The sequence below is a fragment of the Dendrobates tinctorius genome, unplaced genomic scaffold (genome assembly GCF_039654945.1).
Source record: "Dendrobates tinctorius isolate UK_male_01 unplaced genomic scaffold, ASM3965494v1 ptg000011l, whole genome shotgun sequence".
Taxonomy (NCBI): domain Eukaryota; kingdom Metazoa; phylum Chordata; class Amphibia; order Anura; family Dendrobatidae; genus Dendrobates; species Dendrobates tinctorius.
In genome coordinates, this window is record NW_027361679.1 from 9367585 (window position 1) to 9392456 (window position 24872).

General features: G+C 45.0%; 1 protein-coding gene across 1 annotated transcript in view; it reads left to right on the forward strand.

Annotated features, from left to right (window-relative positions):
- STPG2 (sperm tail PG-rich repeat containing 2) overlaps positions 1-24872 on the forward strand; it is an 867800-nt gene that overhangs the window by 184315 nt on the left and 658613 nt on the right. The window contains exon 6 of the mRNA XM_073589766.1: positions 5591-5699. Coding sequence (XP_073445867.1) covers positions 5591-5699 — 109 coding nt within the window. The remainder of the gene's footprint in view (positions 1-5590; positions 5700-24872) is intronic.

The window sequence follows — 24872 nt, forward strand, 5'->3', positions numbered from 1 at the left end:
CGCGATCCGGCGCTTTTGACAAAAACTGGATCCGGCGAAATGCAATGCCGGATCCGGTTTCCCCCCCATTGACTTGCATTAGAGCCGGATCGAGCCGGATGGCCATGCGTTTCATCCGGTTTTCGCCGGATCCGGCAATGTGTCGCGATCCGGCGTCTGGAAAAAACGGCTACTGTAACGTGTTTTGTCTCCGGCGAAAAAGCCGGATCCGGCGTGTCCGGCTTTTTCACACAATGAAAGCCTATGAGTGCTGCAATGCGCCTGATCCGGCGACAGCCGGATCCGGTGGCCGGATCCGGTTTTTTTGGTCTGAGCATGCTCAGTAGCTCTGCCCACAAGACATATATAAAAGCAAGACAGTGGGACCCTCAGCCACACCCAACATGCCACCCAAGCCAAGAACCAGGAGCAGGAGAAGGCAGGAGACATCTGCAGCAGCACCATCAGCACCACCACCACCACGCCAAATGGAGCAGCAAATGGAACATGCTGAGGAGGGGAGTCCAGCAGCAGATGAGAGACGGTAATTATCAAATCCCCCATTCCTCCAAACTAGGGCCATGGAATATCAAGATATTCATTGGCCCTTTGTTTCTCTTTATTCAACAGCCGCCCAAGAGAGGCAGCAGCAGCAGCAATGACAGCAGCAGGAACACCACCCACAGCCATGGAGTCTGGCCAGCAGGAAGACAGCACATCTTCTTCTGGGAGCCCTCCCTCGCATCGTCAGCGTTTGACGGTAAGTTTTTATTTCCAAAATCCATCATCTCTGTAATATATGTCTATTCATTGCCTTTTATTTCAAAACAGGAATCACAAGATGAAGAGGAGCTCCCAGAAGAAGAAGGAAGGGGTGGACAGACACCTGGAGTGGGCTCACAATTGGTAAGATTTTGGCATCAAACGCAGAAACACAACATCACACTACACACAACACATAGAAAACAATGTTCTGCAGACCACACACAGCAAACAAATGCCTACATCCAAAGACATAACATTTTTTGTTTTCTTCTCTAGTCTTCCCAATCTGGTGCTCGGCCAAGAGGTCCTCGCAGTGCCTCCTAGGGTCGTCGGCGACAGCAACGCGGCGGTCACCAGCGTGTAAGTATAAATATTTTTGCTTTGTTTTTTTGCACTTTTTATTTCATTTCTTTTGTGGAGGCTAATTATGTTATTTTTGTCTTTTTCTTTAACAGCCTTCACAGCGTGCTCCCGACTCTGACGGTGAGGATGGAGGAATCGATGTGGACCACCTCATCGATCTCGTCAGAGAAAGGGAGCCGCTCTGGAATATGGCTGACCGCCGCCACGCTGACCTTATCATTACCCGACGACTCTGGGAGGAAATCTGTTCGCTCCTTGTGGACCGCAGGGAGGACCTCGATGCTTGGGCCCAGATTAAAGAGCGTAAGTATATACAGTACCGGTTGCTTGATGTAAACCAGTGTTTCCCGAACAACAGTCCTCGTGGTCCCCACGGATCATGTGTTCAGGATTTCTATTTACTATGGAAATCCTGAAAACATGACCCCTGGGGACCATGAGGACTGGAGTTTGGGAAACACTGATGTTGTATACTAACCACTCCTTTCTCGTTTCAGGGAACAGAATTGTGAAGCGGTGGCGGTCTGTGAGGGATCGTTTCAAGAAGGAGTTCAATAAAGAGATGCAGGCCCCGAGTGGATCTGGAGGACGCAGGAGCAAGTACAAGTACGCACAAGCCCTGTCGTTCCTCCGGGAAACAATGGTCACTAGAAGGTAAATATTACACACCACATGTGAAAAAAAATGTTAGATGTAACTTTTTTTTTCAGCCAGGGCCATACCATGTCACTATTTTAATTGTTTTTTTTTCTCTTTATTCCACAGCACGGTGAGCAGCACTCGGGAGCCTGCACGATTGGACCCTTCTGAGGCGATCCCTGAGGAGACCGGCACCGAGGGACACTTCGACCGCCCCGGTACATCTGCACCTTCCCAGCCTTCCCACACATTCGACCCATCTGTCCCATCCACCAGCACAGGAGCATCATGGCCGCCTACATTACATGAAGCTGCTGGTGAGGAGATCGATTTCCCTTTACCCCACCCTTCTGCCCCTGCCACCTCTAGTACACCTGCGGGTACTGGGCGGCAGCGGCAGAGGGGTCAGGAAAAGACTTATGCGCCAGAGTTCTTGCATCTGAATGCATCTTTCCAGAACTGTCTAAAAGTCTTGTCAGAGCAAATCTCCGCAGGCTTTCAGCAGATCAACTCCAGCATTCTGGAGGTGAAGACACTTCTGCAAACCATGCATTCAGAAGCAAGATCTTCGCCAAACCACACCTTTTTCAGGTCTGTTGTGGAGCGCATGGAAACGCTATCTCCTACCCAGCAGATGCATGTAATGCATTCATGCCACGGTGCTCTCCAGCAAGTTACCTCCCAACCTCCTCCTCCCACCACAGTAGTTCCTCCACCTGCACCCCCTCCAGCCACTTTCCATCCTCCCCCTCCTATTACATCTGCACCCCCTCCAGCCACTTTCCATCCTACCCCTCCTATTACATACCATCCACCTCCCCAGTACCAGCAACCTCCCCAGTACCAGCAACCTCCCCAGTACCAGCAACCTCCCCACTTCCAGCAACCTGCCCCATACCAAACTCCTTCCCTGTACCAAATTCCTTCCCCATACAACTTGCCATCAACATCATCTGCTCCTACAGTCCCTGCCCAACCCTCCACTCCACCGCCCACCACCTCTTCTGCCTGCCACATGTCCACCCATTCTGTAGCTTTTTCCACACCATCACCTCTAACTGTTCCTTCCCCACCACGATCCCAATCCTCTCTCCACACTCCCCCAGTGTCGAAGTGTCCCGCAGCCCCTCCAGCAGTATTTCCACCCCACACTACACAGATTTATGATGTGTTTTGTAATAAAAATGCCCAGTTGGTTTCAAACCTTTATTAAAAAAGTTTTTTTTAACTTTAAAAACAGTTTACAAAAAAAAAATATTTTAAATAAAAGTTAAATTATTGTTTACACTGGTTGTCTGTCATTTCTTTCTGCAGCGAAATATGTTTAAAAAAAAGGTTAAATACAGGGTATTTAAAAGGTAAAAAGGTATTCAAAACCAGGTATATAACTGTGGGTAAATTTTAGCTTTTTGCCACAGTTGTGTTCCTGGTTGTGTTTGAAGCAAAGTATTTCACCTAAAAAGTTGTGTTTATTGTTGGTGATTTCCTAACAATGTACACAACTTTTGTTAAAAAGTGAAATACTTTGCATAAAACACAACCAGGTACACACCTGTGGCCTAAAGCTAAAAATAGAGACCATGACAAGATAGCCAACTTTGGTTGGCAAAGGTATATACTGTTGGTACAGAAGGTACACAAGTTTGGTTGGGCACAAATCTTTCATACTCTGTCATCCTGCCAGTGTACTCTGCCTTGAGGTGACATAAAGTATAGTGCAAAATTGTCCCTCATTACTGAAACCGTCACAGAACTTCTAGTGGTAATGTCATGATAATCTTGCAAGGTGGTTTCTTCAGAGGTGTCCTCAATGGAAATGGGTTCCTTGCAGATAACAAAATTGTGGAGTACCACACAAGCTTTGATCACCTCGTCCACAGTTTCTGTCTTGAGGTTGATCGCAGTCAATAGGACCCGCCATTTGGCTGTCAGAATACCAAAGGTACATTCAACCATTCTTCTTGCTCTTGTGAGGCGGTAATTAAAAATGCGTTTTGTTCTTGTCAATCCTCTGCTAGAGTACGGTTTCAAAAGGTGTTCTGACAGCTGGAAGGCTTCATCCCCTACACAGACAAATGGCATAGGTGGACCAGATGTTTGCGGCAGCGGTCTAGGGGTGGGAACTGGAAGGTGTTTCCATACAGTTTACGCCCCATGGCAGACAGTTTGAAAACTTGAGAGTCATTGGAGCGGCCATAGGCCCCAATATCAACAGCAATAAATTTGTATTCCGCGTCAGCGATGGCCATGAGGACAATTGAAAAATATTTCTTGTAATTGAAATATTCCGATCCCGATCCGGCTGGCTTTGCAATGCGGATATGTTTCCCGTCCACAGCGCCCAAGCAGTTGGGAAACTGACATATCTGTTGAAACTTTTCTGAAATTTCAATCCACCTCTCTGTTGTGGGCTCTGGTAAAAACTCTTCAGCTAGGGAGTCCCACAGTGCACGGCATGTGTACTTCACTATTCCAGATATGGTGGAAATCCCGAGTCTGTACTGGAAATGCAGTGACGAAAGGGATTCTCCAGTTGCAAGAAATCTGTGGGGAATTAAAAAACAATCAATTAGTTTAAAATCACAGCATTACATACCAAAACTCAGCTACCACCAACAAGATTGCAGTGAAAGTGTGCTCTGATGCGAGCACATCCAATAAATGTGGCTTACCTTAAAGTCACCATCAGACGCTCTGCGTGTGAAACAGAGAAGCGGCAATAGGTGTCCGCTTTTCTTATGAGGTGTGCAATGCGCTCCACCAAGTAATCAAAATTCTCCATTTTCATCCGAACATATCCAAAAAATTTATCCGGGTTTCGTCGAAGGTCCATGCAGAGTGTAGAATAGACCCCACGCGTCATTCTCTTGGCTGTGATGGGGTGGATCCACAAATGTCATCTACGATGCCTGATGCTCTGCTGTCTCGCTCTCTCCTTCTCCAGAACAATCACCCTCAAACGATTCGTCTTCGCTGTAAAATCCGCCAAATTCTTCAAAATATTTCCAATCACAACATCCATCTTCGCCAGTAACTTGCTCTTCTCTCCAACCTGCACTTTCTCCTCTACAATCTGTCAAAGAAGGGCTGTAGGAACATGCTATATATAGTTTTCCAGTAGCCAATCCCGTTCGGAAGGCCACAAGGGGTGTTTTTAAAAACCGGATCCGGCGTAATCCGTCGAAAAACGGATAGAAAAACGGATGAACCGGATGAGACGGATCCGGTTTTGTCTGTCAAGAACAAGACGGATCTGGCAGAAAACCGAATTCGTCACATCCGGTTTTACAAAACATTTGCCGGATCGCGCCTGACGCCGAAAACCTGATGTGTGAAAGTAGCCTAAGTGACTGTAGTCTTGTGAATCCTTACATTGCGTGCACTGCTCGCTATGAGGAGTCTTCAATATCGGCATGGAGAGCGGACAGTCAACTGAACTTCACATTGTGCGCACTGCATGAAGTGTTCGATACCGGCATCGAGAGTGGGCAGTCATGTGACCACAAGTATGTGTTACGTATACTCTCGCCCACATTCCAACTAGATGGGGGCCGCCTCGCTCAATACAAGCGTATTGAGCATATATGTAGTTGGATACAAGAGATCCATTTTGTAAGCATTGTTCTCCTTTAAATTTCTATACTAGCTTCATTGAAATAGAATATGAGCCAGCTCCATTTACAGTACATCTAAATGATGGTATCTTTCACTGTAAGTGCCCATGCCTCCATTAGTGAGTGATTTGGCCCTTATTAGAAATGTAAACATGAGGGGGGAAGGCTTCTTTGAATGTCTGCTGAATCTGAACTGCAGACTCATAAATCTTCCTTTGAACTTTCTAAAGGGAAAGTGCACTGCATTATGAGAATGTCAACTCCAAGAAGGAAGACAAGAAGAAATATGAGCCATTCATTCCACGGTATCACGAAGTAATCGTATTACAGGAAGAGAAGGTAAAGTCAATTTGGCTGTTCATAGTACTTAAATAAAATCATTTACTGTGAGAGTGAAACTCATGAATTCCTAGCCCATATGATTAGAAATGAACCCATATGGCTGCATCAGACAATGTGCTAGCAAAGGAAGAAATATAGTTCCCAAAAAGAAAAAGATCAATCTGCAGCTTATCTAAAACACATTTTTTCTTTAATCCCCTCTGTGGCTTTCACTGATTTGTATCGGAATTCACAAAAGCAAAACATGGATTTCTTGACATTAATCTGAATGATGTGTTTAATGTAAATTTGCTGCATCCGTCTCTGGTATAGATTTTATTTTACCAAGCTAAGGAATTGCTAATAAATGCTGCCTGTTTTGCAGATTTACTTTAAGTATTGTACAACCCATCAATTAGAATAGACAACTTAGTTTATGTGTACCTCCGTTGATATAATAAATATACTGCAGGCCGTTCCAAATACATTTTGTTTCGTATACTCTAGTAGAACATCCCCATCCCCTTCTATGCCAAATGAAACTCCACCCATGAAGAAGAGAAATAGTGCGGACTATACGGCCCCGGTAAAGGTCCTTGTTCTGTGGTTTCAATATGAAGAACAGAAGCCAATGTACTGGGGTAGCCTACTGTCTTCTTCAGTTTTGAAGTGTCCAGGGGCATAGCCAGAGTGGTGCAGAAGTATTGGTCAGACCCAAAGGTATACTGGATGGGCAAAAGTAGTGAAACGCCCATACAGGAGATGTTATGACATCATGCTTTAAATCCATTGGCATTAATATGGAGATGGTTCTCCACTTTACAGCTACAGCAGTTTTTACTCTTCTGGGAAGACTTTCCTCAGGATTTTGTAGTGTGTTTGTGGGAATTTTAGACCATTCATCCAGAAGCAGATGCGTAGCTAGGGGTTCATCATGAGGGGAAGGGGTAGAACACATCCGAGTGAGTCCCTAACCTAGATAACCACATTTAGGCTAGTTTCACATTAGCGCTTTTGAGTGCAGCAACGGCCTGCGCACTGCCACCGCTAAGCCCCCCCCCTGCCGCACCTCCGCTGGTAGCTCCGCCTACCGGCGCATGACGCTGCGCGCCAAACGCAACCTGCTGCAGTTTGGTTGCGCTCGGCGCACTGTCAAAAAGGCGCATGCGCCGCCAAACGCATACTGCGCACGGCCTGTGCCCCCAGTGGTAAAGATAGGGGACGCAGGACGCATGCAGCGTCATGCACTGGTAGGTGGAGCTACCGGCGGAGGCGCGGCAGGGGCGGGGCTTAGCGGCGGCCGTGCGCAGGCCGTCGCTGCACTCAAAAGCGCTAATGTGAAACTAGCCTTACAACTTTAGAGCCACACCCTTTTTATAGTAAGTATAGGGTACCTCAGGAGATGTTATTACTGAGAAAAAAGTCACTATGCAAAGGCAAAGAAGACACATTTTACCGCTACACAGTGACCATATAATGGCACATAATTATACAGTTATAGATTCTGACTTTCTTTATGATAGTGTTGTTCTCTCTCCTATCTTTTCCATCTGGCTCTCACCAACATCACAACTTCCAGTCATGACTCATCTGCAGTGTTCACAACAAAGACACATTCTCACTTTTCTAGCACCTTTCCCATCTATTGCCAACTCCACATCCTATTAGTACCAAGGCCAAGCCTGCTTCTTCCATATTTGTCCCTATTAGTGCACCTGTTGCTAGCATAGTCAGATTGGAAACAGGACTCGTGATTGCTATACCATCTGTAGGCTGCAGCCCTAAAGCAATCTATGGCCTATTGAATAGAGAGCAGCAGCATAGGGTGATCAAGGCCCCCTCTCTACCACAAAGTTTAACTATATAGGCATAGTACGCACACCCGTTCAGTTAAGAGTGGCAGTTGCTCTAGGTGGGCCACCTCTGCACCTCTGGTAGCTGTACTACTGTACAGAACAGCATTTGTGAGGTCAGAGGACTATGGCTGGACAAGAGGGTCTAGTTCATAATTTATGTTGTAGATTATACCAAAGTTATTTGATGGGGCTGAAGCTAAGCTTTGTGTGGGCCAGCCAAGTTGTACCACACCAAATTCATTCAGCTAGGAATGACCATTTCCATCTGTGGAGAATCAAATTTGAGATTGAAATTTGCAGGTCCCGAAAATTTAGTTTGTGATTTAATTCATGCCTGTCGGCCAATAAAATCTGTTATCACAAATTTGGAAGCATACAATTTTTCAAAACGTCTTGGTATGCCGAAGCATTAAGATTTCCCTTTACTGAAAAACAGCCCCTTAGCATTATCCCTTCCTCCACCACACTGGCATTCACCCAACCCGGACTCGTCAATCAGACTGCAAGACAGTGTAATTTACCACTCTGAAGGGCCTGTGTGTGTGGGGGGTCTTTATGTGGTGCTCTGCTTACATATTCATCTGTGTGGCTTATGACAGGTCACTGATCCCTAAGTGACCTTCCCCCTATTTTACATGCTGAATATAATATGGTTTTAAAAAAAAGCAAAACTCACATTCAGCAGGCAGACGCTGGAAGTTGCGTTGTAGCATGATCGCATCTATAACATGCATTTAATTTTTTTAGTGATATAAATTTCTTCTGAAAAAAAAATTCTTTTTCAAAATGGCGCTGGCTGCATCTGTGCAGTAGCATCTATCAGCGATCTAATAGATGCTACTGCGCTGGCACCGCCGGCGCTATATTGGTGGAGACAATTTTTTTCCTCCACCAAAATGGCGATGGCAGCACCTGCACAGTAGCATCTAATGAATCACTGATAGATGCTACTGTGCAGGTGCCGTTGGCACCATCTTGATGCAGACAATTTTTTTTTCTCTAGAAAAATGGCATCGGCGGTGCCTTCGCAGTAGCATCTATCGAATCGCCGATAGCTGTGCTACTGTGCCATTTTGAGACAGAATTTTTTTTTTCTGAAGAAATTTTTATCACCAACTAAAAAAATTAGATGTGTATTATAGATGCAATCATGCTACAGCACAGGCGCCGCCGCCGACACCTGCTTGCTGAATGTAATTTTTTTTTAAACCATATTATATTCAGTATGTAAAATAGGGGGCAGGTCACTGAGGGATCAGTGACCTGTCAGAAGCTATACAGATGAATATGTAAGCAGAGAACCACATAAAGACCCCCCACAGGCCTGGCCCCGAAGCATGACAAACTGCAAATAAAGATTAAACAACAACCATAAGACGGATTTCATTAACAAAGGTATAATTTTAATTAGTATAAAGGCATTAACCTTACACTCTCTGTAGGTTACTCAGCGCAGTCCTGCTAACAGGTTCCCTTTCATTAACAAATCATCTGTCCATTTAGCTCAGTGGGACTCTCAGAAGTGATGTCGTCGGAGCCTTCTGTCCTCTGTTGGGTTGACTTAGCCCTGCTGTGTGCTCCCTGATTGCGGGTCACATTAGTTTAAAGGATGCCTCCATTGTTGGCTGCCTTGAATGGAGCAGCCCTTGAAATATGTCCCAAACCTCCACATGTCCAACATTCAACTCTGTGCTTGTCTGGTGGGTGCTAATGTGGCGCCCTGAGGGTCCAGTCACCACAGAGGTACTGCACCTCATCCAGAGGTGTGGAATCCCACCCTCAGGTATGGAGGGAGCACCACCCAGGACTCCTAACACTCGCACCCAACACACACTAGTTTAGTCAGGGCATCTGGGTGTACCCTGTCATGATACCAGTGCTGGGGGACCGGCACTTCTGGAGTTAATGTTTTGATCTCAGTTCAGACTCTTACCTGCACACCTGGGACCTATTATGGTGGCCTCTCATTGATTCTGGGAAAGCTTCTTATAGCCGCAGGAAGCTCCCATCCCCCGTCAGTTATACTCTTGCCCTTGGCATAGTGTGGTGACCCCTGAGTGTGTTTGTGCTGTGTTCTGGTTGCTTGATAATCTGTGTACGAATCGGTCTGTTCTCTGGATATTGCTTTGGATTCTGCTTGGTACCTTCTATGTCTGTTTGGTTTTGACTTCTGCTTGGCCCTGACTATCTGTTCTGTCTCATCCCTGGTACGTTACTGCTATCTCTGTGTATGACCTCTGTTTTGCCTGACTCTGAGTATTTCTGTATAGTGCCTTGCCATCTCACTAAGCAGGATGCTAAGCACCACCCCCTTGCAGTCACATGACCGTAGGTCCTGTGTCTGCTTGCTAAACGTCAGCATCCACAGGTCCTGTGTATTGGTACTTTCCGGCTGTACCTGATCCCGGTACCCCTACAGTGCGGGTGAGTTCCTGCTCAGTGGAGGCCGCACGCCGGCGCTGACAGGATCCTGACATACCCTTTGGGAGGATGGCCTCATCCCAGGCTGGCTAGGAAAGGGTTTTGGGAGGCAAGTGGGAAAGGTAGGTAGAGGGGGAGGAGCTTAGGCAGTGTAGTGATTGAGGACATTCAATCAGGGAGAGAAAGATGACAGTTGGTGGGAGGAGCTAGCCCTGAGGTAAATAGATCCTTCCAGAAACTAGTCAGTCGGTGACAGGACCAGTGAGAGAGCAGGACTGACGTGAGGAGAGTTAGAGAAAGAGAGACACCGCTAATAAGAAGCTCTCAGGAGAATAGAAGGGGTCCTAGGGGCACGGGTAGTGTGACTGGCCACCCATGGGACCCGCATCCTGGAAAGGAAGGACCAGGCCGCAATAAGGGAACCAAATCCTGAATCTAGTGGAGAATACCAAACAAGGCTCAACTAGTAAGTTGGAGGCTGTAGTGACTGTAGTGCGACAGCCGAATCCACAAGCAATCCTCCAGAAGGCAGCCTTTGAGATAAAGGACCCCGGGGCCTGACCCACGTCGCTCGGCAAGGTCCGAGGCTGCTGGATGAGGGACACTGCTGGTGAGGGTGTAGAGCGAGAGAGAGGCGGCCAAGAGAGAGGAACATAAAGAGGAGTCCTGAAACGGTGTTCCTGATCTACCTGGGAGTTGGCTGGACCCCTCACCCAGAGGACGCAGAACTAAGTGGGCTACCGCATGCAGGAGTTGTGAGTAAAGACCCTGAAACTGCACCCAACTGTGTCCTTTGCGTCATTTACATCTTGCCTGCCATACACCGCATTCACCATCCCCGTCACCGGCTCAACTGCCCTGGGGTACAGCTCTTCCTGTGGAGAGCTTTACCATCCCCGCTGCCCTAACACCATCCCAGAGGATCTGCAGAGCAGCGTCGGCTTAACACCTGCATTGCCGAATACCACAGGTGGCGTCACGAATCCCCTTTTCCCCTACAACTATCCTACCATCTTCCCCTTCATCTGCACTTCCATCATCTACATCTGGACGCCCAGGGCCACGGACCGGGTCACTAGCACCACCGTGACACACTTCCCCTGTAAAAGAGCCTGACCGACCCGGTACCGAGTACCCCCGGCCCTGGGGGGTGTTCCACTAATGTCTATGCCACTGTTCTCTGGGTGGAGGATACCCCCTCACTGGTTGCACTTCATAGCAGGGTGCAGAGTTCGGTTTCTGGGTAGCTGTGGGAGTTTTTCTTATGCTTCATTGTGCTCTTCTAATTTGTCACATATCGTGTCGTAACTCACGGACCCAATCAGGTTCTGCATGGTTACGAACCCACGGTGACAACTTCATGGCTCTGAACCAGACCCACTACTGTCTGGGCCTCTTGCTCACTAGCTTCTGCTCTAACTTCGAGGAAGCAGAAATTTGGATTGTAGAATAAATGTTCTTTCAAGGCCTGCCTCAGGTAAGTGTCTCTCAGGCCCTCTGACCAACTAATCTCTCAATACTTTGGCCAGGGAGCCTGGTCCTCTAGATTCTCCATCGGTTTTCTTAGTGATGTGAGCCGTAAAGTGGCGAATACGCAGATTACCTAAATCATTCATATTGCCATGCATGTCCTCTTGAATCTTGACCACTTTATCTGCAGTATCACGCTGTCATGATTGTCTGAAAATGATCATCTGTCGGGCCTATCCATCGAAAATCACCAGCACTATCTCTGCCTGTAAGACAGGTGTTATGGGTGCATACGATGCATGCTTTCTAGGCATTCAACCTAGTCTCAAATTATCAGCCATAAATTTTGGTATGTTGCTAAGCATACTTCCGAGTGGAAGTCTCTATCCTCTGGACTTAGTTACCGTCTGAGCCAACATTTTTGTGCTTGAGTGCTCCATCCTGCCCACTATGCCTACTGGTGTAGGTCACAGACTTCCTCACAGCTTAGGCCTTCTCCGGAATCTGACTGCTCTTGGCTTCTTCTGAGGCGATGATGACTGTAAGCCCACTTTGTGACCAAACAACCTGCCTAGTGCAGGTTTTGGCACCAACTACCACCTCCTCAGTCAGGCAAGGCCTTTTATAATTAGTAACTGCAACAGAGGTGTCACTTGACCCAGCGTTGTCTTCAATCTTTTCCCCGAAAACATGCACTAAGAAATCTGGGGGTTCCTAATACTATAATTCATTCTTTACTTTCAATTTTGCCTTCGTCCAGCAGATGGCAGTATTCACTTGCAGTTACTCAGCTGAGCATCAACTGTACTCATCTTCTCTCTTGTCCATCCCCTTACATATGGCACCTATACAGCCACTACTTGTATCTGATATGCAATGGACTTGTAATCTGATATAAAAACATAATATCTGATGTTAAAAGTATTCATCCCCTTTGAAATTTTTTCGTGTTTTCCTATCTCACAACCTGGAGTTTCACAGTTTTTTTTGAGGGTTTGCATCTATTCATGTAAAGAACATGCGTTCAACTGTGAACAGTTATTTTTTTTGTTGTGAAGGAAACAGCAAGTAGGACAAAATAACTCAAAAATAAATTGTGCATAACTCAAAAATTAATTGTGCATAACTATCACCCCCCTAAAGTCAGTACTTTGTAGAGCCTCCTTTAGCAGCAATTACAGCTGCAAGTTGCTTTGGATAAGTCTGTATGAGCTTTCCACATTTTTCCACTGGGTTTTTGCTCATTCCTCAAGGCTGTTTCAGCTCATTCAAGTTAGATGGCTTCTTCTGGTGAGCAGCAATCTTCAAGTCTGACCACAGATTCTCAATTGTATTTAGATCTGAACTTTGACTAAGCCACTTCAAAACATTTACATGTTTCCCCTTAAACCACTCAAGTGTTGCTTTAGCAGTATGCTTTTGGGCATTGTCTTGTTGGAAGGTAAACCTCCATCTCAGTTTTAACTCAATGATAGACTGAAACAGGTTTTGCTCAAGAATATGCTAGTATTTTACACTATCCATTTTCCCCTTGCTTCAGACAATTTTCACTGTCCCTGCCGCCGAATAACATAGCCACAGCTTGATGTTGCCACCACTATGCTTCACTGCGGATATTGAGTTCTTGTTGTGATAAGCTGTGTTGGTTTGGCACCAGACATAGTCTTCGTCTTGGTGGCCAAAAAGTTCAATTTTGTTCTCATCTGACCACAGCGCATTCCTCTATATATTTAGGGAGTCTTCCATATGTCTTTTGGCAAACTCAAAACGTGCCTTACAATTTTTGTATAAGTAAAGGTTTTTTTTTTCTGCTCACTTTTCCATAAAGGCAACTGTTGTGGAGTGTACGGCTTATTGTGGTTGTATAGACAGATACTCAAGTCTCTTCTTGGGAACTCTGCAGTTCCTTTAGGGTTTCCTTTGGTCTCTGTGCTGCCATTCTGACTAATGCCCTCCTTGTCCAGGCTGAGAGTTTTGGTGGGTGGCCCTTTCTTGGCGGGTTTGTTGTGGTACCATGTTCTTTCTATTTGATGATAATGGATTCGATGGTGCTCCAGGGATCATCAGAGATTGGGATATGTTTTTTTATAACCTAACCCTGACTTGTTCTTGTCTGCAAATTGAGATTCTGATTTGGCTTTTATCCTAAGTCATATTACAAGACTCTTTAAAGGGTTGATTGTGACTTGTAGGATCACTACTACCAACAGGTGACGTTATAGAGTTCAAGTCCTCTTTTTCTCTGAAGAGGCAATTTGCATATTATTTTCCCAGAGGAGCATTGCATGGCGAATAAGCCTCCTTACCTTGACAAGTCAGAGCTGGCATGTCACTATCCACAAGGAAAAACCTTACCCCTGAGACCTCAGTCCAGAGCCTCTCTCCTAGCCATATCAGTTCTCATACTTTGCACTGATGAGAGCCAATAGCTCGAAACACCATGTCTGCAAATTGAGATTCTGATTTGGCTTGTAGGATCGCTACTACCAACAGGTGGTGTTATAGAGTTCAAGTCCTCTTTTTCTCTGAAGAGGCAATTTGCATATTGTTCTTTTCAACAACTTTGTCCCTGACTTGTTTGGAGATCTCCTTGATCTTCATGGTGTTGTTTGGTTATTGGTGCATCTCGCTTAATGGTGTTGCAGCTTCTGTGGCCTTTCAGAAAAGGTGTGTACATACTGACCGACCATGTGACACTTAGATTGTCCACAGGTGGTCTTCCTTCCACTTAAGATATGATTATGAAGGTAATTTCTGCACCAGAAGTTTTTAATTTTTAAGGGCTTTATTGTAAAAGGGGTGGCATTATACAGAGCTCAGCATTCAGAGAACTGTTAGATCTACAGCAGAGAATAAAAAAGATGTTATCAAAACTGCAGCAAGCAGCACAGTAAGTGACACATTCCTGGAATCAGGGTCTCTGTCCCTACATCATACTGTTCTCAGATTACTTAACAACAACCTTGTGACAGATCCCCTTTAATCTTCCTTTTTTCTATTTTCTGCATTAGTGTAAATTTATATTTGGAGAAATCTAACATATTTACAGCTCACAGTGTCTATTTCTAATATTCCCAAGTGTGGTAGATCCATGTTATCCTGAGAAACTACATTATAAAAAATTAAGGTTTTTCTTTTTACATTACCAATCATGAGTGACACTGACATTGAAAGAACCACCACCATGACTTGTATATGGGCATCCCCTACACACCATCTGCATACACACTCACATTTACATACTGTGAGGTAGCGCTGTCATTTACTTAGGGGATTCTCGCTTGCAGCGAACAAAAAACAGTTCCGGCAGGGATTTTCCATCAAATCATACAGTCCTTGCGGTTTATTCACGCCTCATAAACCACAGCAGCAACAGAAAGTTCACTTAATAGCATTACCAGCATAGCGCCCATTATAATGCTTCACTCTTATTATCAATGTCCAGTACGCAGGCTCACTTAGCCTCACAATTATCTCACCCACATCAGGGTTCCTCATGCGGCTGCAGCATTCCGCACACGTTCGTTCCCTCCAGGGAACTCTCAGGCACACATCGCCATTGCTCACAGCCACTTCACACGTGCTATCTGGGAGGAAGCTCCATCTCTGCTGGACCTTCCACACTGGACCAACCAGGTCCCAGCATTCACCACATGTGACCTACCCTGGCCACATTATATGGTCTGTAGCCACACCCACCGGGTCACGTGACTATGACCTCATCACAGGTCCTTCACACACTTACATAGCTTTTTAATACAGGCGTTTTCAGACACACCCCTGGGTGGGTTTGTAGGTAACTGACCCGCCCAACTCCCAAGTTACCTAGAGACTTCTCCCTTATACCTTGAAATAACACCTCAGCAATACCATTGCTGATCAATAAGCATAACTAAGTCTACATCTCAAAGCCACCCCCTTTGAGATACACAACCAATCTTCATGATTCTGCCACTCATCCTCTCCCTTGGAACCTCCACACAGCGCCCCCTAGCGGACATAGTGGTTACTACATCACAATACATATTCACATTAGGCACAAATATATTGTAGGGATGCACACTCTTAGGTAGGCATGGAGCGTTCACACAGACAGTGTGGTTTGGTCCAAACATGAGCAGTTTTATTGCTTTCATAAAGCTCCAAGGCGATTCAAAACCAAAACAGCCTCTTCTAGTCACAAAGGTTTCACAGCAAATAAACATCAGGCACATATATGTCCGTGTGAGCTCACCCGAACAGATTACAGTCCTTTCTCCAGGAGCAAACATCATACTTAGAAGAGGCCCGATCCCAACAGTCTCGGTATCACCTTTATCCTGAGCTTCCAGCGCCAAACAGAAGTGTAAAGATACAGGGTTAGTGGGTGCTCTTGTCCGGTGGCCCGGCTGTCTTTAGAAAGACTGCATGGACCAGGGCTCATACCACTGAAGCCTGCTCTCTCTCCCTGTGAGCAGAACACTACTCAGACAACACATGGTGAGCGTAAAACAGTGTGGCAATAATTTATTGAACCACCAACACACAATAGCATATAGAACAGTCCCAGCAAATACCCAAGATGGTGCAAAATACAGAGTCTCACCCTTCCGCTGACTCGCTGGGATTAGAGCTGTTTCTAGGGCCGAGTACCGCCACCTGTGGCTCCCTGCTTTTGGTGGGCCCAAACAGTGAGGAGGTAATGACAAGCTTAGGAAGATGACAATCCATTAATGCATGAGACCAGGTGACTTGATTGTTCCAACCTGAATCCTCTAAACGTCTTTGATGGTTCAGTGATGGTCAATGAAGCACCTCTGTATTTCTTCAGTTGGAGCCATTGTGCCATGGCTATTGTAATGTAGTCTCTCTGAACACAGGCAGATCCTCCTTTTTATAGGTCACAACTTTTCATTTAGGCATTCCACCACAGGCTTGGGGGAAGGTGGAAGCCATCCTTCATTGCTGGAGTGTTCAAACAACATGCACAGATTGTCCTTCATATTACAGAGCACCAATGGGTCAACATATTAACAACCATTCAAACATTGTGCCTTTGTTTCCCAAAGATAGTATAACAATACTAGGACTGCAATACTAGGACAGATACATTAGCTAATCAACAGCCAGTCAACAAATGGCAGCCATTGAACATTAATTCAATAACAATAAGGGTCAACAGTAGTGATGAATGAAACAGGTCTGGGGGCCTGAGAAAAAAAAGCTGAAATGGATGAGAAAGTGCTAAAACTAAATGGGAACAGCATGGTGAAGGTGCCTGCATGTCTTTCTGACTCATACCACTGTCAATACATCTGCCGCACACAGTAAAATCACAGCAGGAGCTGACAGGATAGAATAGACAGATTGCATACAGTATATACACATACAATAGATAGATATATAGATGTCAGAGACACACACATACAGTCATATGTTAAAGTTTGGGCACCCCTATTAATGTTAACCTTTTTTATTTATAACAATTTTGGTTTTTGCAACAGCTATTTCAGTTTCATATATCTAATAACTGATGGACTCAGTTATATTTCTGGATTCAAATGAGGTTTATTGTACTAACAGAAAATGTGCAATCTGCATTTTAACAAAATTTGACCGGTGCAAACGTATGGGCACCTCAACATAAAAGGTGACATTAATATTTCGTAGATCCTCCTTTTGCAAAAATAACAGCCTCTAGTCGCTTCCTGTAGCTATTAATGAGTTCCAGGATCCTGGATGAAGGTATTTGTGAACATTCCTGTTTACAAAACAATTCCAGTTCAGTTAAGTTTGATGGTCGCCAAGCATGGACAGCCCGCTTCAAATCATCCCACAGAAGTTCAATGATATTCAGGTCTGGGGACTGGGATGGCCATTCCAGAACATTGTAATTGTTCCTCTGCATGAATGCCTGAGTAGATTTGGAGCGTTGTTTAGGATCATTGTCTTGCTGAAATATCCATCCCCTGCGTAACTTCAACTTCGTCACTGATTCTTGCACATTATTGTCAAGAATCTACTGATACTGAGTTGAATTCATGTGATCCCCAACTTTAACAAGATTCCCGGTGCCGGCATTGGCCACACAGCTCCAAAGCATGATGGAACCTCCACCAAATTTTACTGTGGGTAGCAAGTGTTTTTCTTGGAATGCTGTGTTTTTTAACCTCCATGCATAACGCCTTTTTGTATGACCAAACAACTCAATTTTGTTTCATCAGTCCACAGGACCTTCTTCCAAAATGTAACTGGCTTGTCCAAATGTGCTTTTGCATACCTCAGGCGACTCTGTTTGTGGCATGCTAGCAGAAACGGCTTCTTTCGCATCACTCTCCCATACAGCTTCTCCTTGTGCAAAGTGCGCAGTATTGTTGACCGATCCACAGTGACACCATCTGCAGCAAGATGATGCTGCAGGTCTTTGGAGGTGGTCTGTGGATTGTCCTTGACTGTTCTCACCATTCTTCTTCTCTGCCTTTCTGATATTTTTCTTGGCCTGCCACTTCTGGGCTTAACAAGAACTTTACCTGTGTTCTTCCATTTCCTTACTATGTTCGATATCCAAGAGTATCATTTCTCCTTGCGGAGAATGACATGCTAAGCATGTTGAGATGAGGAGACTTAAAGCCGCAATGCTCCTCTGGGAAATATGCTAATTATGCAAATTGTCTCTTCAGAGAGGAAGAGGACTAGAACTCTAGTGCCACCTATTGGAAGTAGCAATCCTAAAAGTCAATGTCGACCCTTTAACGAGCCTTGTTACATGGCTTTTATCCTAAGTCATTTAACAAGGCTCGTTAAAGGGTCGACATTGACTTTTAGGATTGCTACTTCCAATAGGTGGCACTAGAGTTCTAGTCCTCTTCCTCTCTGAAGAGACAATTTGCATAACTTACTATGTTCCTCACAGTGGAAACTGACAGGTTAAATCTCTGAGACAACTTTTTGTATCCTTCCCCTGAAAAGCTTTGTTGAATAATCTTTGTTTTCAGATCATTTGAGAGTTGTTTTGAGGAGCCCATGATGCCACTCTTCATAGGAGAATCAAATAGGAGAACTACTTGCAAGTGGCCACTTTAAATACCTTTCCTCATGATTTGATACACCTGGCTATGAAGTTCAAAGCTCAATGAGTTTACAAAACCAATTTAGTGCTTCAGGAAGTCAGTAAAAAGTAGTTAGGAGTGTTCAAATCAAGAAAATGATAAGGGTGCCCATACTTTTGCAGCAGTCAAATTTTGTTTAAATGCAGATTGCACATTTTCTGTTAGTACAATAAACCTCATTTGAGTCCAGAAATATAACTGAGTCCATCAGTTATTAGATATATGAAACTGAAATAGCTGTTGCAAAAGCCAAAACTGTTATAAAGAAAAAAGGTTAACATTAATAGGGGTGCCCAAACTTTAACATATGACTGTATACTGTATATGTATATAAATTAAATAGATAGATCGATAGAAGAAAAGCCAGCAATTCAGCAGCCACATACTGTAAAATCACAGCAGGAGCCGACAGCATAGAATAGATGGATTACATAGAGTATATACACATACTGTAGAATAGATAGATATATACATGTCAGTGACATATACAATTAGTGCAGTGTGTATGCAGCTTACTATACATGTATTTATCTATTAAAAGATTATTTTTCTGAAAAAAAATTGCATGGGCTCCCACATAATTTTCTTAACCAGAAAAGGGAAAGCCAACGGCTGTGGGCAGATGTTTATAGCCTTGGAAGGGGGTAATACCCATGGAGCTTCCCAGGCTATTAATATCAGCTCACACCTGTATACTTAGTCTTTACTGGCTATTAAAATGGGGGACCCCCAAAAAAATTACGTATGGTCCCTCTATAATTAAAAACCAGCTAGGGCTAGGTAGACAGCTGTGGGCTGATATTAATAGCCTTGGAAGGGATCATGGATACTGCCCCCCGGCTAAAAATATCGGCTCTCAGCCGCCAAAGAAAAGGCACATCTATAAGATGTGCAAATTCTGGCACTTAGCTTCGCTCTTCTCACTTACCCTGTAGAGGTGGCAAGTGGGGTGATAGTTGGAGGTTGATGTCACCTTTGTATTGTCAGGTGACATCAAGTCCAGAGGTTAGTAATGAAGAGGTGTCAATAATACGCCCCCAATTACTAACCCGATAGTCATAGTGTATAAAAACACAGACACCCAGAAAAAAGTCCTTTAGGCTGGTTTCACACTTGCGTTTTTTTGTGCTGTTTTTTAGCGCAAAAAAACGCATGCGCTTTTTTCCCTATACTTTAACATGGGTGCGCATAGGTGCGCATACACATGCGTTTGTACACGTTTGTATGCGCATGCTTTTTTTGTTGTGTGCGCTCGGGCACACAAAATGCATCCCGGTGCATTTTTTGTGCGTCCGACTTGCCCCCCCAAAACGCATGTGCACGCAATGCGTTTTTTTTTACAGCAAAACACTCATTATAGTCTATGGGTGTGCATACGTGCGCATTGTAATGCGCACGTATGCGCAAAAAAACGCACCAAAACCCGCAAAAAACGCACACAAACGCATGATGCTTTTTTTATGTGTTTGTGTGCGCAAAAAACGCGCAGCAAAAAAACGCAAGTGTGAAAGTAGCCTTAATTGAAAGACTGACACAGACACAGATGAAAATTAATTAAACCATACTTGTGATATTGCCCATTCCACAGACACCATTGTCTCTTGCAAGAGAATTAAGAAAAACAACAACAATATCCCTCACCTTTCCGCAGAGTAGATGATAATCCATTTGTCCTGCCATGGGTCTAGGTCTTCTACATTTAGATAGCAGGCTGCATAATTGCATGATGCGACCATACAGCCTGCCATCCAGCAGACACTGAGCAGTGTTTGCTACCGCTGCCCAGTGTCCCGCGGTGAACTCATAGGACCTGTCTGACATCACCGCAAGCATGAGAAAGTTCTCATGCTCCTGGTGCTGTCAGAAAGGTCCTGGGAGTTCATAGCCAATGAACTCACTACACCTATCTGACGTTAGCGCGAGTGCTGTTAGAAATTTTCCCACGGCGCTCGTGCTAATGTCAAAACGGTACTGGATATGTCAGTGTCCATGTGTGTAATACATGTGGCAACTGTGCGCTGCCTGTGTGCCACATCAGTACCACACAGCAGATGCCAGGGAAGCAGCAGTACAGTAAGCACTGTTCCCTGGTACCTGGTGCTGAAGATGACTCTCATCATTCTCCCCTGCTCTTCCAGCAATCAACATGAGCAGGTGAGAATGATGAGAGTTGTATTCAAGTGAGAACAATGACCACAAGCAGCGGCTTTTAGGACTATTACTCCCATCAGCCTACACCTGCTGCTGCTAATAACAGTGACAGCAATAATGGCTGATGGGAGTATTCTTCACCTGCCACCTGTGCTATAAATAAATAAATGAATAAAATGGCTTGGGTTCCCCTGTATTTTCTATAACCAGCCAGGCAAAACTGACAGCTGGGGGTTCAGCAAGGCTGGTTATCAAGAATAGAGGGGTCCCCACACTATATTTTTTAATTATTTAAATAAAGAATTTAAAAAAAGGCTTAGGGTCCTCCCTATTTTTGACAACCAGCCTTGCTAAAGCTGACAGCTGGGGCTGGTAGTTTCAGGCTGGTAAGGAGCCATGGATATTGACCCCCCCAGCCTAAAAATAGCAGCCCACAGCTGCCTAGAAAAGGCACATCTATTATATGTCCAGAAAATGTGCCCTCTATTAGATGTACCAATTCAGGCACTTTGCCGGACTCTTCCCACTTGCCCTGTATTGGTGGGAAGTGGGTTCATGTTTGTGGGGCTGATGTCACCTTTGTATTGTCAGGTGACATCAAGCCTATGGATTACTAATGGAGAGGCGTCTATAAGACTCATTTCCATTACTAATCCTATAGTTATATCTAATATATAAAGCTCAAGTGTGTGTATGTATGTATGTATGTATGTCCGGGATTGGCATCCGCACCATCGCAGCTACAGCCACAAAATTTGGCACAGTCACATGTCTGGACCCCGAGAGTGCCCTAAGCTATGTTGTGAGGCAAAATTTTAACCCCACGCGTTCCAATTCACCAAACAATTTTGCCCCTATCTACATAATGGGTAAAAAGTGTGTGTGTATCAAGCCCCACCCCTCATTATGATGTCATAATGGTTGCCATGGCGACGCTGATGTCATCATAGGTTGCAAGCCCCACCGCTCATTATGATGTCATAATGGTTGACTATGGGATGGAGGATGTGTGATGGGTATATGGGCACTGGACTATGGGATGGAGGATATGTATGACGGGTATATAGGCACGGGACTATGGGATCGAGGATGTGTGATGGGTATATGGGCACTGGACTATGGGATGGAGGATATGTATGACGGGTATACAGTATGGGCATGGGACTATGGGATGGCGGATATGTATGATGGGTATATTGGCACGGGACTATGGGATGGAGGATATGTATGATGGGTATATGGGCATGGGACTATGAGATGAAGGATGTGTGATGGGTATATGGGCACTCGACTATGGGATGGTGAATATGTATGATGGGTATATGGGCATGGGACTATGGGATGGAGAATATGTATGATGGGTATATGGGCATGGGACTATGGGATGGAGGATATGTATGATGGGTATATGGGCACGGGCCTATGGGATCGTGGATATGTATGATGGGTATATGGGCACAGGACTATGGGATGAAGGATGTGTGATGGGTATATGGGCACTCGACAATGGGATGGTGAATATGTATGATGGGTATATGGGCATGGGACTATGGGATGGAGAATATGTATGATGGGTATATGGGCATGGGACTATGGGATGGAGGATATGTATGATGGGTATATGGGCACGGGCCTATGGGATCGTGGATATGTATGATGGGTATATGGGCACGGGACTATGGGATGGTGGATAATTATAATTTGTTATAATTAACCACAGTTAGTTACTATGCCCGGGCAGCGCCAGGCTCTTCAGCTAGTGATAAATAAAGACACAACAAGAACAAAGTCCTTTATTAGAAATAAAAGAAAACACACTTTTCCATTTTCATTTAAAAGTAACAAACACAGTTATACTCACCTAACTCCTAATTCCACTGAAACCCTCATCTCCTGTAATAAAACTAAAACAAGAAAAGCAACAATATCCCTCACCTGTCCCATGTGGTAATCCATGTCTGGGGTATGAACAGTTTTCAACCTGGACGGTGCCACGATGCGACCGTCCAGTGTTATGATTGAGTCACCGTAGGAGGCAAAAACAGAAATAATAGCTAAGTCCAGAAAACCAGAGAAGTTGGCAGCTATCGGATTGCAGACCCCTGAACCTAGCAACAACAACTAGCAGTAGCCGTGGGGGTTCCTACGGTGCCCTAGACACCTTGATCACAGCCGGAGAACTACATAGCCTAAAGACAGAAAGGGAAATCTAAACTGCCCCAGAGCAGACCCCAAAGCAATAGGCAGCCCCCAACATATAATGACGGTGAAGCAAGATGAAAAAACACTCACACAGATAGAAAGATAGGCTGAGCAAATGATGGGGCCCAAGCTAACTAAATAGGACAGAATAGAAAAGCTGCTGTCTGCAATCCGCCAAAACCCTCTCAAAAACAAGAGCCAACAGACTGATGGGGAAAAAAGCCCTGAAGACACTAGGCTTCAAAAAGACTATATCAGTACTCAGGTATTATCTGAAGAGAGAGCAAAAAGGAAATCAGATCACCCAGCAGGGAAAGGCAGAAATCCAGAAAAACAAGGCAAAACAAAACCAAAACAGAAATGCAAAAAGTAGAGCAGAAAACTTAGCTTTTGAGGAGCAGGAATCAGACCAGTCTCCAAGAATCCCTCAGAGTAATCACCCGCAAGACAGAAGGGCGTCGGCTGCCTTATATCCAGTCAGCAATCCCAGTCATCATCATTCTGCTCAGGTGCTTTGTAATCAGCCTCACTACCTTCCTTCACCAGAAGAGGGAGTTCATCAGACCTCAATGGTGAAGGGGAAAAGGAACTCACAACAGTACCTCCCCCTTGAGGAGGGGTCACCGAACCCTTATCCACGCCACCAGGGCGATCAGGGTGAGCCCGATGAAAGGCAAGCACCAATCTTTTGGCATGAATATCAGAGGCAGAGACCCAGGAATTATCCTCCTGACCATAACCCTTCCACTTAACCAAATACTGGAGTCTCCGTCTAGCCAGACGGGAATCCAGTATCTTCTCTACCTCATATTCCATGTTACCTTCAACTAATACAGGGTCCGGAGGTGCCACCCCAGAAACAACTGGTTCAACAAACCTCTTCAACAAGGACTTATGAAACCCATTATGAATTTTAAATGTGACAGGAAGAGCCAAACGAAAAGAGACCGGATTAATAATCTCCAAAATCTTGTAAGGTCCAATAAATCTAGGCTTAAATTTAGGAGAAGCCACCTTCATAGCGATATTTTTTGATGATAACCAAACCATATCACCAACCTTAAACTGGGGACCAATGGTCCTATGTCGGTTGGAAAACTGCTGGGCCTTTTCCTGGGAGAGAGATAACTTATCCACTACTTGGTCCCAGATCTGGTGCATTCTCTCCACCACAGTGTCAACACCTGGGCAGGCAGAAGGCTCCCCCTGCCCTGAAGAAAATCGAGGATGAAACCCAAAGTTACAAAAAAAAGGTGACATCAAAGTGGCAGAACTAGCTCTATTATTTAAAGCAAATTTGGCCAAGGGCAAAAATGAAACCCAATCATCCTGATCAGCGGAAATAAAACATCTCAAATACGACCCCAAGGTCTGGTTTGTTCTCTCCGTCTGCCCATTGGTCTGAGGGGGAAAAGCAGAGGAGAAGGACAACTGAATTCCCAGCTTGGAACAGAAAGTCCTCCAAAATCTAGACACAAATTGAACTCCTCTGTCAGATACAATGTTCTCAGGAATCCCGTGCAAGCGAACCATCTGTTGCAAAAACAAGGGCACCAACTCAGAGGAAGATGGCAACTTAGGGAGTGGTACAAGATGAACCATCTTAGAGAACCTATCACAAATCACTCAAATAACAGTCATTCTCTGAGAGACAGGCATATCAGAGATGAAATCCATTGAAATATGGGTCCATGGCCTCCTGGGGACCGGCAAAGGCATCAACAACCCACTAGAGCGAGAACAAGGTTTAGACCGGGAGCAAGTCCCACAGGACTGCACAAAATTCCTGACATCACGAGACAAGGCGGGCCACCAAAATGACCGACTCACCAGATCTCTAGTACCAAAAATACCAGGATGACCAGCGAATGCAGAGCAATGAACTTCAGACATCACTCTCTTCTTCCACTGGTCAGGAACATACAACTTTCCACTGGGACAACGCTCAGGTTTGTCCTCCTGGAACTTTTCCAGAGCACGTCTCAAATCGGGCAAGATGGCAG